Here is a 19,056-nt window from a genome sequence, read left to right as displayed (position 1 = left end):
GTTGCCAGGAGCCAAAGAGCAAGTACAGCAGTGCCAGGGCTGCCCCTGGCCTGTCTCATGCTGGGCAGCTGTCCCAGCTGGCAGCCGAGCTGGCAGCCCTGTCAATAATAATAATTAAAAATTAATACTAATCAAAAGGGAGAGGCAGATGGCAGCAGACATGCGGCAGGGCTGGAGGTGGGGGTGGGAGGCACGGCAGACAGAGGGGCCTGCAAGGACAGGGATGGGGGGGCCAGGAGTGCTGGGGGCTCTAGTGGGGATGGGAGGTGCAGGTCAAGGGACCCACATGGCACAAGAGGGGTGGGGGATATGGGGCTGGGGTTGCTGTGGGGCACAGCAGGGGTGGGGATGGACTGCACTGCTGCAGGGATGGGGTCCTGTGTCCCCCTTTCCATGCAGGGGTGTGGGCCAGCGGTGCTGGGTGCCCACACTGGGTCACCTTGCCAGCAGCTGGCATGCAGCCATGGCCAGGCACTGCCAGTCCAGGTTCTCCCTGAGCCACCAGCTCTGGCAGCAAGGACAGATCCTGCCTCCGGCTCCTGGTACACGCCTGGTGCAGGCACCCATTCTTGCAACCAGTGAGCGCTGCAGGGTTAAAATCCCCCAAATAACTGGGGAAGGAGCTGCTGGCTCCGTGCAGGGTGTGTGGGCCGGGGAAGAACAGGCAGCGCCGGCTCACCGTGGGAGTGGGCAGGCAGTGCTGCTGCCGGCGCTGAGGCTGTGCCACGCTGTTCCCGCAGTGCCCGAGCCCACCTGCGTGCCCTGTCACCCACAGGGGACCACAGGGGGACTCTGCACCTAGCAGGAGGGGTGTGGATACAGAGGACCTCCATCCCCAGCATCCCCAGCACTCCTGGGCTGGAGCTCCCCGTGCCCTCCCTGCCAGGCCCTGGAAACGGCACAAGCTGCACCGACCCTCCACCCAGAATCACCGTGGTGTGCAAGGGGGGGTACCCAGGGTGGGGGGTACCTACAGCGCACCGTTCCCATGACAACCTCCCGGCAGAGACAGCAGTCGGTGCGGGAGATGCGGGAGCCGAGGGGCTGTGAGCCCGCCGGCCATGGGCTGCCACGTCTGGCAGGGCACAGCAGAGGGGCTGCGCCTCTGCTTCTTGCTCCCACCTTCGGGTCTGCCTGCTCCATCCTGTTTCCTGCAGCTTGGGACAGGCAGGCACGGCACGGCTGGTTCTGGATTACTGCTCTCTCCAACTACAGCTGGTTTGCACGGTGGGGAAGTGGTTAAGCGCTTACAGGGTCGTCCCCAGTGCCAGCAGCAGAAGAGGCAAAGACGGGGACAGTATCTCCTGTCCTGCGCCTCGGGGAGCCTGTACCTGAGAAGGGTCCTTTGCTGTCACTTCTCATCTGGGTGGATACCAGGCTCTGGAACACGGCTGAGCACTCTCCTTCCCCGCAGGGACGGGCTGGCACTTCTCGCTTGGCAGAGGCAGGCGGGGGGAGGCGGCGGGTGGGATGGGGACAGGGACAGAGCTGTGTGGCCACAAACCTGCAGGCATGTCTGCGGCACGGGGCTGTGCAGGCAGTGCCGCCGCACCTTTGGGGCGTTCTGCTGGTCCTGTCCCACCGCCTGGGTGCCCCCCAGATGGCTGGCACCTGCCCACAGAGCCTTTCCCTCCCTGAGTCATTGTGCCCATGCTGTCCCCGAGACTCTGATACTGCCCGTCCCCGCAGCCCCCTCCCTTAGCTCCCTCAGTGAATGCCGCCAGCTCCGAGGGACCACCCTGCACCTCCCTCAACACAGACGCGCCCAAACATTAGCATCCCCCCCGTCCTCCCAGCGTGACACAGGGAGCACCAGCCACTCTCGGTTCACAGGGGAGCAGGTGTCAGCCCCGAGGCTGCGGGGACACAGAGCACACGGCAGTGCCGTCGGTGCCTGTCCTTTCCCTGCTGTGCCCTCACAAGGGGCTGGTGATGCTGCACTCACAGCCGCTCCCTTTCACTGCCAGGCTCTTTGCGTGCTCCACAGCTCAGGCTGGGAGGGCTGGAGTTTCCCGGGCGGTCGATGCGCCCATCGATCCCGCACAGCTCCGCCGGCTGCTCTCCCACCGCCCCGCTAATTAATTGTCTGCTGCTGCTGTGGGAGTGCTGGGCACGGGGGTGCTTGGGCTGCTTGCACCCTGCCCTGCCTGCGCCCTACCCTGCCTGCCAGCCAGCACAGGGACTTTGCCCCATGCATATCAAGGAGCCAGCACCCACTTCAGACCCACCCCAACCTACCTGTACCACAAAGTGGGGTGTCAGGCTGGAGATGGGAATTCGGGGGACAGCAAATGGCCACTTGCAGCTCACTAGCTGCCCATGCCCAGAACGATATCACACTGCTCAACAGCTGTGCCCATCCCAGCTTGCCCCCAGCCTGGTGTGGGGACAGGGACGCTGCCTTTGTGCCAGTCTGTAATGAGATTTCTGCTTGGCTGCCTGGATAGAAAATCCCAGCTAGAGGAGGCAAAAAGCCTCTCCAAGCCCAAGCAGTTTCCTTTCCAGAGCATACAGAGGTACCCCTGCCCCAGCACCTATAGTGCTTCCAGGGGGACATCAGGATCAGCTCCATTCAGGAGCACCCACTGCACTGCTTGGCATGGGGCACCCTTGGGATGTGCAGTCCAGAGGCTTCTCTACCGATTTATCCCACTACCTCCTGTCCCAGCCCATGCTTGGCACTGGTGCAGCCTCCCCCCGCCCAGGCTACACCCTTGGAGATCCCAATCTGCACGCCAGCATCGTGTCCACTCTCCTGTCATCCTGGCTGCCAGTGTCTGCATCCCAGTGCTGCCAGATGCCAATTCTCTGTGGTGAGGTCCTGGCACCCTGGTGCTGCTCTGCAGAACTTGTGTGTGCAGGGTGGCACCATGCTGTGCTTCTGGCCACCACAGCAGCAGCAAATCTACCTCCTCAAAAAGTGGGGAGTGTCTCTGTGGGTGCTGAGGGCTACAAGGAACAGGCCCCATGGGCTTTGCTGCACATCCTAAAGGAGCCCTTCCCACCCCCAGCACCACGAGCCGTTAATCTACTCTTGCAAATGGCTAATTTTGAAAATCCTCTTATCAGAATTAGGTCCTCAACATCCATATTTATTTACTTTTCATTTTCATAATCTTTCTGCTCCTTGTGTGGCTGGGGTTGTTGTCACTGGCTCTATTACTGAGCATCCCTGTGCAGGATGACACCTGGGATGTCCCACACCGTGCCATGTTATCCCAAGCCAAGCTGTCCCATGCCAAGCTGTGCTGTGCCATGATCTGTCACTTGTATAACTCTGTTATACAGCACATGTGTTCCTCAGACTTTTGGCTCTGCCAGTGACACCATCCGCACCAGTGTCCCCTCCCCGCTGGGGCACACTCTTGTCCCATTCCCTGCACAGCCCAGTCCCTGCCTGGCGCCAGGGCAGCCACATCCTGCCCGTGGGTCCCTGCATTATGCATTGTTTATCCATCAGCACCTTCCCTGTTTGTAACTCAATTAAGCAGGCGCGGTTTTGCTAATACAACGGTGTTTAATATTCGGCTTCCTTAAATACCACAAATGGATAGGGAGGCAGCGCACGGGCGATCCATTATACATGAGCTCAAATATCTACTTAAATATTTGATGGGAGTTTAGAAAATCTCAGGGTTGGCCTTGCCCGTGGCTGCCAGGGCTGGGCAGGAGGTCGGGCATGGCACAGGCAGGAGCTTGCCAGGCTCTGTGTTGTGGGAGCTGCCACACCTCAGCTGGCCCAGACAAAAGTGGCACCTGGGGCATGTGGTGAGAGGTGAGCAGTGCCAGGGAGGTGGCACCCCTAGGGAGCTGGCAGCTTCAGCCCACAGAACCTGGGTATACCACTGCTCACCAGGTGATGCCCTCCCTCCACCTCCACCTTAATCCAGTCTTTTTCAGAAGAAAGCCCTGACACAATGGCTGTAGCACGTGGCTGAGCCATGACCGCGGAACACTGGAGAGGAGAATTAATTTTTAATTCCACCTTAATTACTCTGAGTAATAATCCATTTATGGCACCCAGTGGGACTGGAGTTTCTGGCATCCCCCTGGGGCTCACAGGACACCCAGATGCTGAACATGTGGGGTTGGAGGCACTGGGCCAGCCAGGCACTGCAATCTCCTCCTCAAAGACTCTGATTCCTGTGGCTCCCCATGTGCTGCAGCCCCTCACACCACCCTGGCAGGTGATCAGGGGTCCCAGATGCCCCCATGGGCATGAGCCAGGCAGACATTGACCCTTGGCAGCAGGACTCAGGGCTCTGGCAGCTGTAGAGCAGGATCTGGCTCATTCATCCCCTCAGTTTCTTCTCAGCAAGAGGGAAAGCAAGCAGAATTAAAAGTGATCTCCCCAATCTGTATTAATTAGAGTTTATTCATTTGTCAGTGCACCCTGCCACTTCACAGATGACCCAGCCGTGCTGGCCCGCAGCACAGGAGGGACATGCAGGGTGACACCACACAGCCTTGGCATGGCACCTCTGTGGCACCGAGCAGCACCAGCACACGGCGAGGGGAACTGAGAGAAGCTGAGGCTGGGCTGGGCACCACCAGCACCCCCAGCTGGGCACTGGGACAGGGAGGATGCAGTGGGTGCCCAGGGGGTGGGAGTGCTGCTGCTAGCACTGCCGGCACAGTGCCAGGAGCAGGAGCTGGAAGCCATCCCGGGAGAGAGGTGCAAGGAGCAGATGGGGCTGGCATCACACTTGGGACCCCCAGCCCCTTCCCCCCAGGGCAGCACCATGCTGGGTGCCCACCTCAGGTGCCATCTGCACTGGGTACCCCCACCTTGCCCTGCCTGCTGCTTGCCTGGGGGGTTTGGCCACCGTGGGAGCCCGAGCTGGGGGTCCCGGCGCTGCGGGGGAGCTCGCCCCGTTCCCATGGCAGCCCCCCGGAGCTCATGTGCAGAACGGTGACTTCAGCAGGAGCAGATGGAGCTGCAAGGAGTAAAAACATCCTGTTTCCATGCAAATGCCATCAGTAATAACGAGCCAGCCTGAAGGAGGGTTGTTATTGCTGTGCCAGAGCTCTGCTTGCAGGGGCTGGGGGTCTCCACTGCCGCTGGCCCCCACCAATGTCCAGGCAGATGTCCTGGGCCTCGTGGGTCTGCCTGGAGCAGCACGGGGGGATGAAAATGGGCACCCACGGGTGTCACCCCACAATCGCTGCCCTACCTGTGTGCATGGCTGGTCCTGACTGCATTGGCACAGGAGGTCCCAGGAGGTGTGTGAGGATGGGAGATGGCTCTGGTCCCATCCTGGAGGGGTGCTGGCAGCAGGCTCAGCTCTCCCTGCCACTGCCAGCACGGCGCTGGGGTGGAAGGAGGCCACGACACAGCTGGTGCCACCCGGGAGAGCTGCGCTGGCTTCACACTCTTCAGCTCTTGAAGGCATCAGAGCAGTTGTTAATTGTGCCTGATGCCGCTAATGAAATTATTGCTGCACGACACTGAGAGCCACAGACTGGCCCCTGCTGCTGGGGACAGGGCTGCCGTGCCGCAGGCTTTGGCTGCCACAGGGTTTGGGGAGCACCCCAGTCACCTCAGTACAGCCTCAACCCCCGTCGACCTTTGCCCCTTGCCCACATTGCAACTGCCCGCTGGTGACGGCAGCACTGCTTGTGGGCACCTTGGCAGGGTGCAGGGATGGGACAGAAAGGGAAGGGGCCACATCCTGCTGCCACATCCCGCGGGAGAGGCCGGTGTGGCTGAGCATTGAGGCCAGACCGCCGTGTACGGCAGTAAGGTGCGGCCCCACAGGTGCCGCCAAGATTGTGGTCCCTCTTCTGTGACATTTCCCGTGGGGTGCCAGGCTGGGCTGGGGAGCATCCCTGGGCATCACCTGGTGGTGCAGCAGGGGCTTGGGACAGAGTGGGGTGTGGAGGGGAGATGAAGCGCGTAGCAGGTGTGAGCAGCCGGGGGGTTTCCCGGGGGGCGCAGAGCCCGCGGGCGTCCCGGAGAGGGGAGTGACGCCGTGCCGGGGGATGCGCCGTGCCCGGGGGAGATGCGAGCCGGGAGAGCCGCGCTGCGCTGCACTCGGGGACGGTGCGGACGGTCCCCCCGTGCCGGCTCGGGTGTGTGCAGAGGCGAGGGGGTGCAGTGCCAGCGGGGGGAGCGGTGCCGGCGTTGCGGGCGGGGGGCGGCGGCGGGGGCGCGCCCAGCTGTTGCGCCGTCCCTTCCGCGGGCGGGTCCGCGCTCCCGCCCCGCATTGGCGGCGCCCGGGCGGAGCGGAGCGGCGCGGCGGCGGGCGGCAGCCGCGGCGGGGCCGGTGGCGGTGGCGGGGGCGCCATGGCCCGCTGAGGGCGGCGCGGAGCGCGGCCCGCCCTGCTCCCTCGCCCCGCAGCGCTCCGCGGGGCGCGCCATGGGTGCGCGGCCGCCCCGCCGCCGGGCCCCCCCCGCCGCCGCCGCCGCCGCTGCCGCCGCCGCGCCGGGGCCGCTCGGTGCCCTGCTCGCCGCTGCCCTGCTCGCCGCCGCCGGTGAGTCACCGCGCACCTCCCGCGGGCTCTGGGTGGGAGGGGGGACCCGGCACCGGTACTGGGCGCCGGGCAAGGTCACCCGGGGAGCGGCGGAGAGTGGGCGTCCTGCGGGACGCTGGTGCCCTCCCGGGGACGGGGGCTGTTGGTTCGCCGTGCGGGATGCCCTCTGGCTGTGGGAGGTTCGGGTGCTGATGGAGCGCCCTCCCGGATTGGGGATGTGCCCCCCGCCCCACGGCGGGCACTGCCGCCCCCCGCCCCTTGCCCAAGCGTGGCCGCACACGCGTGTCCCGCCGGCACTGCCCCGGACACTGCCCGCACTGGGGCGATGCTGACGCTCCCCACCACGGCTCCGCTCCCCCGGGGCCCTACCAGCGCCGGGCAGCGGTGCCCGCAGCGCACCTGCCCCGCGCGTGGTGTCACTGCCCCACGCACAGCATCCCTGCCGCTGGCACAGTGTTCCTGCCGCTGCCATCACTTGGCCGGGACGCGGGGGACCGCGGTAACGGGATGGCTCGGAGGGTGCTGTCACGCCGCGGGGGTGCGCGGGGGTGGTCGTGACGCGGGGAGTATGCGGGACTGTATCGGTGGTGCTGCAGACGCGGACGGTCCAGAGCACGGCTGCCCCCGGCAATGCCCCCCCGGCCGGGACCCGGCGGGAGCGGGAGCGGCCGGGTGGAGCCCCGGGGCTTGATCGCTCCAGCGGCCGGTCCTTGGGGTCGTTGGCCGGCAGTACGGTGGGTGCCCGGGGCTGGCGGCCCTGGCAGGTGTCACGGTAGACGGGAAGTGGCGGCTGCAGACAAAGGACCAGGCTGGGGGCGGGGAGCCGCGCGAGGCTGGACGTGAGCTCTGCGGGGCGTCCGGGGTGGGGGGACTCCCCCTCTGCGCCCCAGGGTCCCAGGCCACTGACCCTCCACCCGCCAGCGGAGATGAACCCTAGCATGGTTTCAGTGCGTTGGTGGGCAGGGCAGACACCCAGAGGAGCTGCAGCCCCAATGCTCCCCGCAAACGTCTGGGCATCCCCAGGGACTCTGCGTTCCCAGCGTGGCCCCGTCTGCAGGGGGACGCTGCAGAGACGGCGCGGTGGGTGGGCACCCCTTGGGTGCAGGGGACCCTATACGGAGGGCGCTGTGGGTACCAAACCCCAGCTGGGCTGTCCCCACGGCACCCGTGGGAACTGTGAGGATGAATGGAGATGGGGGGCAGAAGGGCAGGGGGTGCACCAGAGCACCGCGTGCCAGCCCTGTGACGGGAGGTGTGAGGAAGCCGGAGGTGCCAGCACGGCTCGGGTGGTGTGCTGTGGTGCTGGTCCCCGCCGCTCTCTTGGCAGGCAGCTCACAGCCAGCCGCGGCACGACCGAGCCCAGTCACCTGCACAGCCACTGCTTGGCACAAACGGGGCAGGGCTGGGCCTCTGCTTCAGCCTGGCAAGGCATGGCACAGCATGGCACGGCGTGGCATGGCACAGTCCCCCTCACCAGGGTTATCGAGCTACAAGCTGGGGACAGCGAACCCAGGTGTCCAGGCAAAGGGCCCCTGCCTGCTGTGGAGCAGCATCCCTGGTTGTGGGCTGCCCGCCCGCTGGTGCCCGCAGAGGAAGGGCGAGAACAGCAGCGAGGACTGGGGGTCACCCATGGATAGCAGTGAGGGGCGAGCTCCCAAGGTGGGGGGCTGCCCTGTTCGACTGCTGCACTGGCAGGTGGGCAAAGGCAGAGGAGCAGGGTCCTTCCCAAGAGCTGTCCCTGCCCCAGCTGTGCCGTGGGCCCTTCCCCTTGGCATCACTGCAGCCAGTGCCAGGCCCTAGTGCATCTCCTGCCCCAGCCCCACAGCAGCTCCTGCTCCAGCTCCTCTGGTTGGGGCCACGGACTCTGCTCTAACCACACACGAGCCACTTTGTGCTGCTGATTTCACTGGGCTCCAGCAGACAGCCCCCAGCCACTGCACTCCCCAGCCTGATGCCCCACAGCCTGGTATCCCAGGTCGTTGCGCCATACAGCATCCTCCAGCCTGTGCCTGGCTGGGCGCCGGTGGCTCCGTGGGGCAGGCAGGAGCGCAGGGTGGCAGGCAGGGCTGGCGTGCGCCGGGCACCGGGAAGCTGCCGTGCCGGCTGTCAGCACGAGCACGCGGCAGACGCAGCCTGCCCAGGGCTGTTTGTTCTGGCTCGGTGCCACGCGGGGCTGGCACTACATCAAACCGTGCGGAGCCTGGCAGGTGCTTGCGGGAGGGAATCGGGATGCTGACGGTGCCACCAGGGGGCTGGGCACCCCCAGCGTCACTGTGGGCAGCTCATAGCCTGGCCCACTTGGGTGGCCAGCAGCACGTGAGACCACCCTGTCACTGATGCCCAAGGGGTGGTGGCATGGGGACTGAGTGTTGTGCATGTCCCACTGTCCTCCCTTCCCTGTGCCCAGGGGTGCACCCTCTGTGCCAGCACTGCTCTGTCTGTCAGCACAATCGCTGGTCTATGTATTGCATGTCTGCCCATGGGAAGGCTGAGGTGGGTTGGCTCCAGACTGGGCACACTGGGACCCTGTCCTCATCCAGTCAGTCCCAGTTGCCCAGTACCCCTTGGCTCTGATGTCTTCCTGCTCTTTGGGTGCTGCTCCTGGGGGGTTGTCAGGCAGGTTGCTCCCCATGGGCCCCCAGACCCTGCTCTGCTGTGGCTCCTGCAGATGGGGTTCTCAGGTCCCAGGTCCCTCAGCCAGCCCTTGCTGCCACAGGGCTGTGGGGTGCCAGGGCTGCCATCATCACTGGGTGACACCTGTGTGTGTGAGGAGAGAGACTGTGGGGCTGGACCCTGGCACCTGGGACTGTTGTCCCCTGCCGTTCTGGTAGGATGCAGGACTGAGCGTGTCCTTGACACTCCTCCCGGTGGGGCCAGGGCTTGGCCTTGGCTTCTCACTGCCAGTTAAAGAAGAGCCAGGAAACCCACTCGGCTTCCCGGGATCGAGACCCCAGTGACAGTTCCTGCACGTTGCACTGGGCCAGTCTTGTGTCCCCCACCATCCTAGTTCCAGACTGGGTTGGGGGACCCCCTCCTCCTCCCCTGAGCACGGGACCCCTTCCCCCATGCCGTGCTGCTGAGAGGGGCTGGCAGGTTTTGGCATGAGTCCTGCCAGCACAGAGGGAGCTGTAGGGCTCTTCAGCTACCCAGAGATGGTCGGGAACATGTTCCCTCTCAGTCCCGGCTCTGTGTGCGCCTGGGGAAGACAGCCCAGACTGGATGCCGGGGCTGGTAGCTCTCAACAGGCAGAGGTGGAACCTGGGGAGGGGCTGCCACCCTCGGCTGTCTTTGGTGGCACTGGCACCATTGTTCTCAGACCCGGGCACGGTGCAGCGTGGGTCATGTGCGGGCACAGCCAGGGCGTGCAGCCCTGGGCGGGCGCTGGGAGCCCTGCCCGCCCTGGCACATGCTAATTGCATGTAATGGGGAGAGCAATATCAGCTCAAATCCGTAATTAGGCAGCTCCATTGTCATGCAAACCCGCCTAATTCATTCACAACCAGCACTCGCTTCATCAGCACCCAGACGCTGCCAGGCACTCACCGGGAGACAGGCACCTCCACCCAGCCTCCCCCGTTGCACACGTGGGCCACACGCCTGAGGGGCCCGGATAGTGGCCAGCTTGTGGGGACATGCCAGAAAATTGGGGACGCGGTCCCGGGGCAGGCGGGGGCAGCCCCGGGAGCACGGTGCCCATTGGAGCGTGGAGGCCACGTTGGCATCGTGTGCTCACAGTCGCATCGTCCCCAGTGCTCAGCACGCGCCAGGCTGGCCAGGAGCCAGGTCCTGCTGCCCAGCATTGGCATCCGACCCTGCTGGCTCTCTGCCCAGCCGGGGCTGGCACTGGCACCCGCCGTGGGACTGTGTGGGGTGGAGAGGTGGGTGGGTGCAAGGGAAGCATTTGCCAATGTCTTGATGCCCCAGGTGAGGATTGGAGCAGCTGGGCAGTGCTGGGCAGTGCTGTGGCCCATGGCTGGGGGGTCTCCCAGCGACAACACTAGCTCTTGTGGCTCAGAGCCAGGCTCTCCCAGCAGGATGGTGCCCAGCTCAAAGCCTCAGACAAGCTTTTTGATTGTGGCGAGTTGTGCCAGTTCCTTTCTCTGCACCCTGCAGAGAGAAAAGTGCCAGCGACGGGGACCCCTGCGTGCAGGGTTGGCACCCCCAGGCTCCCCTGGGAACAGATGGGCACCCTCTGCCCTCCTCCTGATGCCCACTCTTCTCTCGTTAAGGCCGGAGCAATCAGCAGCAATTATGGCTTTAATTACCTGCTGCTGGGGCACAGGCCGAGTGCCGGCAAAGTGAGAGGAAATCTTTCATGTTAATGGTGTGCCAGGCCTGGCACAGACACGATGGATGGGGCACCAGCTGGGAGTGAATCTGCCGGCTGCAAAGCCCAGGGGGATTCGGGGAGGTCCACGGAGGGGCACAATGGTGGAGGCAGGTACTGGCATTGAGGTCCCCACGCTGCTGTGGGGACCCCCAGAGCGGTAGCAGCAGGCAGGAGAGCCTGCAGGGGTGGGGGCAGAGGGAGGATGGGGTGGGATGCCCTGTCGGTGGTGGCTGATGTGGTGGGCAGCAGTGTTGAGACAGAACCTTGCTGTTGGAGCGCTGTCCCACTGCAGGCAGCCACCTGCTCCCTGCCAGGGGAGTGCCACCTGGGCATCCACCAGCCGTGCCGGTGCCGGGGCTGGCACTGCCGCAGCCACCGGCGGGCAGCCTCTCCTCGCCAAGAACACGCTGACCTTCTCAGTGTCTCCCCGCGGCAGGTACAGAGACACCCACCAGGCTGCTCCCGGCAACACTGGGGACTTTGGCTCTGTCACCCAGGCAGGATCAGCCCCTTGAGGACCAGAGGGACTGTACTGGGGCACCCACTGGAGCCTGGTGTGTTCTATCTGTGCCCTACCCCCGCCACCCCCCAAAATGGGCAGTGCAGTATCCTGCGGTCTCTCTTTGACCAGTAACACCAGTACACCTGGTGTTTCTGCTGCTGAGGGGCCCAGGTGCTACGGTGAGAGGCTGTGTGCCTGGGGCGGCAGGGAACAAGGGGAGCTCTGTGCATGGGGGGCAGGAGCAGCTGGGGGTCCCACAGTGCTGTGATGAAGGCAGGGGTGGGTGCCCGGAGCTCACAGCAGGGTGTCCCCATCCCTCTGCACCCTGAGGTGGGTGTCGCAGACTTGTTCCCCAGCCCACCACCCTTCCCCTCCATCAGGCACCACTCGTTAGCCCACGTGTTGGGGGGATAATTGATATTAAAGCCCTGCTTAATGCACCGACTTTACCGGCTGAGATTTATCGGCGCTGGAGCAAACTGTGCTCCCACAAATCCCTTTGGCTGCAGGCAGAGCGGCCGAGGCTGTGCCCGGCCACGCTGAGCGGGGGGGGCGAGGGGTGTGCGGAACCCATCACACCCACCCCACCCCGTCCGCTTGTTCCCCGTCCCCGCCGAAGTTCCGCGGTTCCCTTTGCCAAGGTGACATAAGCATCTCGCCTGTTTCCATGACAACGCAGCGGCAGGTGAGCGCGGGGAGGATGCGGGAGCCGGCACGCGCCGCGTGGGGGGCCGCTGCCCACGCCGGGCCCGCACCCACGGGCTGGGGGTGCCACGCTTTGGGGGGGCTGGGGGGGCACGGAGGTGGCTGCAGAGCACGGGGCGCCCATGAGATGTGAGGTGCCCGCAGAGTGTGTGACATCCACAGTGCATGAGATCCCCGAGGTGTTCGGCGAGACTGCGATGCGTGGGGTGCCCGTGGTCCACAGGGTGGTCGCAGGGTGCATGGGGTGCTCGTTGTGTACCCTACACGATGTGTAGGGTGCCCGTCATGGAGGGAGTGCCTATAGTGCACGGAGCACCCAGAGCACAGTCCCTCTGCTCCCTCACAGGGCTCCATGCCATCTCCAGCCTCCTGGCTGTGCCACATCCATGCCCACAACACAGCACAGCGCCTCATCAGCGCCTGGCACGGTGCTCAGCAGCAGGACATCCAGGGCTGGGCAGCACGCCGGCTCTGCCGCTCACTGCACGTCCCCAGCTCTGTTTGCTGTCCGTGCTCCCCCCGCCCCGCCCACAAGGCACCCAGCACAGCACGCTTGGGTGGGCAGCTGGGGGGGCTCCGTACCCATCCTGCATCCTCCTTGCTGCTGGTCCCAGGCTTCCTGCGCCCCTCCACTCAGCCGTGATGGATAGACACGCAGCTCGGCAATCGCTGTACTCATTTCACGTGTGATTAAAAAGCTGGTCCCGCAGCACAGTTCACCCGGCGCGTCTGCCACAGCCGCCCGGGCGGGAGGCAGCCGCGATGCTGTGCAGCAGCAAACATGACATTTCATAAATAAATTGGGTTTATTTACCCAGCGCCCACGTGCCAGCGTGGCTAGTGCAATGCGGGCACCCGGGGTGCCCGAGCAGCAGGCACAGCGGTGCGACCCGCGGGTGATGCGGTGCCGCAGGCGGCACAGGGACCGCAGCGCCGGGGACCGCAGCGCCTGTCCGTGCCGTGACCCCTGGGCTGGCCCCAGGCTGCGGCTGGGGGGGTCGTTAAACCGGTGAAATATGAAATGCCTGTATATCCCCGACAGGAGTTTTAATTAAATTAATTGCCAGTGACATTGTAAAAGTGCTGATGGGATAATAACCGGCGCGTTATAGTCGCCGTTTATCTTCCCCGCGTAAATTAGCTGCCGCACCTTGCGCGTCCCGGCGGGCATCGCGGCGGGGTCGTGGGCACCCACTCGCCTGCTCTGAGGGGTCTGAGCCAGCTGGGGGGAGCAGCAGGGCCTGGAGCCTCCCTGGGGAACACAGCCGGGGCCCAAGGGACCCCCGTGTCGCTCGCGTTCCCGTCACGCAGACGGCCGTGCCAGGCGGGAGCCAGCCGGGGTGGGCACAGGCAGTAGGGTCCCATGGGCACATGGGGAGTGGCTGGTGGTTGCCAAACGAAGGTACTTAATTACTGCGCATTCCATCCCATTTAATTGCTTATTAAATCCTAACCAGCCAATTAGCAGCAGCAATTACAGCTTCATTCAGTGACACAATCGCTATTTTATCGTTTGTTAATCAAATGCTTATTTAGGGCCCTGGTTTATTAACTCTTTCCACAGTAGGCACCGGCGGGGTGGGGGGAGGAGGCACCTGGCCATGTCCGGGTTGGGGGGCGTGGATATCGTGGGACTGTGCCGTGTGTCATGTCCCCGTGGGGGCATGTGTGTGCAGCACTGAGCCATCCTCACCACCCTGGGGACAGCCAGCCCCGATGTGCCATGTAAGCGTGGGTGTCAGTGGCACAGGATAGGGCGCACTGTTGTGCCACCCTGCCGTGTCACCATTGCTTGTCCAGCATCCCTGTGCTACTCTGGGATGCAGCAGGGCAGGATGTGGCCCCTGGTCAGTGCCTCACAGTGTGCTGGAGAAGGGGGTTGCAAGTGCCCCGGAGGCGTGAGCGATGGCCCTTGTTGGTCACAGTACATTTCCTTTTCATTAGTGCTAAGTGTGGACATGAGGGATCGGCAAAGGTTCAGCGGGCACAGCCACTGCGTGGCTGCTTTCCCTGATGGATGGCAGGGTGGGAGAGGGCTGCCGCACTGCTGGTGGAGGGGACAGTGGCGAGGCACAGAGCCACTGGCGTGTGGCTGTGCCGCTGTGGGTGATGTCCCAGCCAGGGCACGTGGAGGTGGCCAAGCCTCATCTCCCCACAGGTGCTCAGCAAAGCGCAACTGTGGCCAACCCAGCATCTGGTGCATCCTCGGACCTGCTGCCGCACTTCCAGCTGGAGCCGGAGGATGTCTACATTGTGAAGAACAAGGCAGTGAGCCTGGCCTGCCGTGCCACCCCTGCCACCCAGATCTACTTCAAGTGCAATGGCGAGTGGGTGCACCAAGGTGACCACGTCACGCAGCACAGCACCGACCGCAGCACTGGTGAGCGCCACCAGGAGGGGCGGTGCCAGTCCCGCTCCTGGGAAGCCACGTGTGCCACTCTTGGCGGGGCTTGAATGGTGCTGGGGCCACGGGGACAGCTCCCGGCACGCCAGTGTGATGTGCCACTCTCTGGTCCCAGGGCTGCCGGTGATGGAAGTGCGCATCGAGGTCACCCGCCAGCAAGTGGAGAAGATCTTTGGGCTGGAGGAGTACTGGTGCCAGTGCGTGGCCTGGAGCTCCTCTGGCACCACCAAGAGCCAGAAAGCTTTCGTGCGCATCGCCTGTGAGTGTCTGCAGGTGTCTGAACCGAGTGCCGGGCGCTGGCTCCGGCCCCCATCTCACCCCTGTGCCTCCCTAGATCTGCGCAAGAACTTCGAGCAGGAGCCGACAGCCAGAGAGGTCTCCATTGAGCAGGGCATCGTGCTGCCATGCCGCCCTCCCGAGGGCATCCCCCCGGCCGAGGTGGGTCCCTGCAGCCGGGCAGGACGGGATGCGGCTGAGGGTGATGATGCATGCGCTCCCAGACAGGCACCCAGTGACGTCCCTGTGCCCTACAGGTGGAATGGCTGCGCAATGAGGAGCTGGTGGATCCGGCACTGGACGCCAATGTCTACGTGACACCAGAGCACAGCCTGGTGCTGCGTCAGGCCCGCCTGGCCGACACCGCCAACTACACCTGCGTGGCTAAAAACATTGTGGCCCGTCGCCGCAGCGCCTCTGCTGCCATCACAGTCTACGGTATGGCCCCTCCACGCCAGTCCCCACCACGCTGCCCTGGTGTCACTCTCCCTGTCCTGTCCCTCCCTGCGTCCCCTTAGCGGCAGGGCGCTGACGGGTCCCTCTCCACCCAGTGAACGGCGGCTGGTCGACGTGGACGCAGTGGTCAGGCTGCAGCACCAGCTGTGGACGGGGTTGGCAGAAGCGGAGCCGGACGTGCACCAACCCCACACCCCTCAATGGGGGTGCTTTCTGTGAGGGCCAAAATGTGCAGAAAACCGCCTGCACCACCCTCTGCCCAGGTACCTGCCCTGCTCGGGGCACCGCCACCGCCCCGTCGTGCCGATGCTGCACTCCCCACTGCGCCCATTGCAGTCGCTGTCCCCACCAAATGTCTTGTCCACCAATTCCCCTGTGTGTCCGTCTCTGCCGGCCCCGGGGCAGGGAAGGGGGGTTGCAGCAGGGCGCTGACCCCACGCTGTGCCTGCAGTGGATGGCGCCTGGTCGGAGTGGAGCAAGTGGTCGGAGTGCGGGGCTGAATGCACGCACTGGCGCAGCCGCGAGTGCTCGGAGCCAGCGCCACGTAACGGGGGCCGGGATTGTCATGGCCCCGAGCTGGACACCCGCAACTGCACCTCCGAGCTCTGCACCCACGGTGAGCACAGTGGGGATGGCAGGGCTGTCCTCTGGGAGAGGGGACCGGGAGGTGACTGTGTGTGCTGATGCCCTGCCCCACGCAGCTGCCCCCGGAGCAGAAGATGTAGCACTGTACGTGGGGCTGGTGGCTGTGGCCGTGTGCCTGGTGCTGCTGCTGCTGGTGGGGGTGCTGGTGTACTGCCGCAAGAAGGGGGGCCTGGACGCTGATGTGGCCGATTCCTCCATCCTCACCGCCGGCTTCCAGCCCGTCAGCATCAAACCCAGCAAGGCTGGTGAGTGTTGCAGGGACAGTGCACCCACACTGGGACATGGTGTCTCTTGGACCTGCAGGTGACCATACCTGCCAGGGGGTCTCTGGGCAGGGGCTGTCTGCTACAGGGTATCGCTGGGTGGGATGTGGGGTCCCTGGTTTTGAGTTGATTCTTTGCCTTATGGGATCCCTGACCTAGGGACAGGGACTCTGTGTCTTAGAGTTCCTGACTGTGGAGTCAGTGCTCTGTCACATAGAGTCAGATCCCCAGGGATAGTGGCTATGCCCTGTGGGGTCCTCACTGTGTGCCGCTGCCCAGTCAAGCTGACTGTGCCCATGCACCACTGGTGGGGACCCCCTGTTTCTGCCTTGCCCTGGTGCCACGGTTGCTTGCTCTGTGCTGCAGACAACCCCAACCTGCTCACCATCCAGCCAGACCTCAGCACCACCACCATGACCTACCAGGGCTCGCTCTGCCCTCGCCAGGACGGCCCTGCCAAGCTCCAGCTGCCCAACGGGCACCTGCTGAGCCCGCTGGGTGCCGGCCGGCACACGCTGCACCACAGCTCACCCGCCGCCGAGGGTGCTGACTTCGTGGCCCGGCTCTCCACACAGAGCTACTTCCGCTCCCTGCCCCGCGGCACCAACAACATGGCCTATGGCACCTTCAACTTCTTGGGGGGGCGGCTCATGATCCCCAACACAGGTACAGCGGGGTGGGCATTCCAGAGCACCGCCCAGGCCAGGCAGGGTCCTCATGGTGCTCACCCCCTGCCTGCACCCCCATTCCCACCCAGGGATCAGCCTGCTCATCCCGCCAGATGCCATCCCACGGGGGAAGATCTATGAGGTCTACCTGACCCTGCACAAGCAGGAGGAGGTGAGGTAGGTGCTGGGGCTGCTGGGGCACGGGGCTGTTGGAGGGGGTTCTGTCGTGACTCAGCTGTCCCCATTGCTGCCCCAGGCTGCCCCTAGCTGGCTGCCAGACGCTGCTGAGTCCCATCGTCAGCTGTGGCCCCCCCGGGGTCCTCCTCACCCGCCCCGCCATCCTGGCCATGGGGCACTGCGTGGAAGCCAGTGCTGAGAACTGGAGCATCCGGCTGAAGAAGCAGTCGTGCGAGGGCACGTGGGAGGTGAGCAGGGGCGAGGGGTTTCAGGGATGGAGGAGGGGCAGCCATGGCTGAGGTGCATCTCTGCCTGGGTGCCGCAGGACGTGCTGCAGCTGGGCGCTGAGCCGTGCACGGAGCTGTACTACTGCCAGCTGGAAGCGCAGGCTTGCTACGTGTTCACGGAGCAGCTGGGGCGCTTTGCCCTGGTCGGGGAGTCCCTCAGCATGGCGGCCTCCAAGCGCCTCAAGCTGGTCCTGTTCGCGCCGGCCGCCTGCCCCTCGCTCGAGTACAACATCCGTGTCTACTGCCTGAGTGACACCCAGGACGTCCTCAAGGTACCAGGTCCCCAGCCTGCCCATCCCGGCTTGGAGCGAGAGTCGCGCTCCTGGAGTGCAGTATCTCCTGCCTGACTGCTGCTTGTGCTGGCAGGAGGTGATCCAGCTGGAGAAGCAGCTGGGAGGGCAGCTGATCGGAGCCCCCCGGGTGCTGCACTTCAAGGACAGCTACCACAACCTGCGCCTCTCCATCCACGATATGCCCAGCTCCCTCTGGAAGAGCAAGCTCCTCGCCAGCTACCAGGTGAGGAGTCTGGCTGGTGTGTGGGGGTGGGGATAGAGGTGTAGGGAGGTGTCCCTGCCACTCTGACACACCCACTCTGTCACCCCACTGCAGGAGATCCCCTTCTACCATATCTGGAGTGGGTTGCAGCCCTTCCTGCACTGCACCTTCACCCTGGAGCGCCTGAGCACCAGCACCTGTGAGCTGGCCTGCAAGATCTGGGTCTGGCAGGTGGAGGGAGACGGGCAGAGCTTCACCGTCAACTTCAACATCGCCAAGGTGAGGGCAGGACTGGGGCACTCCTGTGGGTGGCCATAGGATTGCCTCACATCCGTTTCCCTCCCTGCTCATGCCCTCCCCTAGGACACAAGGTTTTCAGACTGGCTGGTCCCCGATGAGGTGGGCACCCCGGCTCTGGTGGGCCCCAGTGCCTTCAAGATCCCCTTCCTCATCCGCCAAAAGATCATCAGCAGCCTGGACCCGCCGGGCACACGGGGAGCTGACTGGAGGACACTGGCACAAAAGCTCAACCTTGACAGGTAATGCAGACTGAGGACAGTGCTGGGGATGGGGTGGCATGGTGGATGGAGGCAGGGGTTCTGGCCTCATCCTGCACGTACGGATGAATGTTGGAATGCTGTGGATCCTGGGAGAGGGCTGCTGCACAAGGTAATGGGATATGCAGCCATCCCTGTGCTCTGATATGGTCTCTCTGTCCCTTTCCAGCCATCTCAGCTTCTTCGCCTCCAAGGCCAGCCCCACAGCCATGATCCTCAACTTGTGGGAAGCACGGCACTTCCCCAATGGCAACCTCTCCCAGCTGGCTGCCGCCGTGGCCGAGGTCGGCAAGCAGGACAGTGCCCTCTTCTCTGAGGCTGAGTGCTGAGCATGGCGGGTCCCAGGGGACCACCACCATGGGGCTGAGGGGGGCCCTGGCTGGCCCACCAGGCTCCTACTGCCCACAGCACCATGAGGAGGCTGCCTGGCCCCCTTGGGAGGGCAGGACGCCCCTGCCCCATGGCAGCCAGGCCCTCCAGCACTGTGGCAGCGGGACTCAGCCCAGCCCCGGGGGTCCCAGAGCCCCGTGGAGGGGGACTGGGGGGCAGTGGGTGTGCGTCATGCGTGCGGTGCCGTCGTGCTGTCTGCGTGTGGGGCCAGCTGGCCCCGGGCCCCGTGCCGTGTTGTGTAAAGCCCGTTTTTTTAATTCTGTATTAAGTGCATTCAAGTATTTACACTTGGCCTTATGTACATAGCGGTGCCGCGGGCAGGGGGTCTGCCGGACGTGAATGTAAATAAATTCGATATATATTGCTATGTGGGGCTATGCCCGGCCATGCATTGCCCCACGCTCCTCAGGATCTCCCCAGAAGCTGG

General features: G+C 64.4%; 1 protein-coding gene across 3 annotated transcripts; it reads left to right on the top strand.

Annotated features, from left to right (window-relative positions):
* Positions 1–5,995: 5,995 nt before the first annotated feature.
* UNC5A (unc-5 netrin receptor A) lies at positions 5,996–19,049 on the top strand. Of its 3 annotated transcripts, none has more exons than XM_056502148.1 (16): positions 5,996–6,072; positions 14,170–14,391; positions 14,531–14,674; positions 14,750–14,853; positions 14,949–15,129; positions 15,243–15,410; positions 15,599–15,763; positions 15,849–16,037; positions 16,422–16,721; positions 16,813–16,900; positions 16,980–17,148; positions 17,226–17,459; positions 17,554–17,703; positions 17,797–17,961; positions 18,046–18,221; positions 18,409–18,998. In XM_056502148.1, the coding sequence occupies exons 1-16, from the start codon at positions 6,003–6,005 to the stop codon at positions 18,566–18,568; spliced, it is 2,685 nt and encodes an 894-aa protein (XP_056358123.1). In that variant the 5' UTR covers positions 5,996–6,002; the 3' UTR covers positions 18,569–18,998. The 3 variants fall into 3 exon arrangements, with proteins under 3 accessions (XP_056358123.1, XP_056358124.1, XP_056358122.1); XM_056502147.1 differs by lacking the exon at positions 5,996–6,072 and adding an exon at positions 6,360–6,474 and having other exon boundaries at positions 18,409–19,049; XM_056502149.1 differs by lacking the exon at positions 15,243–15,410.
* The last annotated feature ends 7 nt before the right edge of the window (positions 19,050–19,056 follow it).

Source organism: Oenanthe melanoleuca, chromosome 13 (genome assembly GCF_029582105.1).
Source record: "Oenanthe melanoleuca isolate GR-GAL-2019-014 chromosome 13, OMel1.0, whole genome shotgun sequence".
NCBI lineage: Eukaryota > Metazoa > Chordata > Aves > Passeriformes > Muscicapidae > Oenanthe > Oenanthe melanoleuca.
This window is presented reverse-complemented; position numbering and strand designations above follow the sequence as displayed.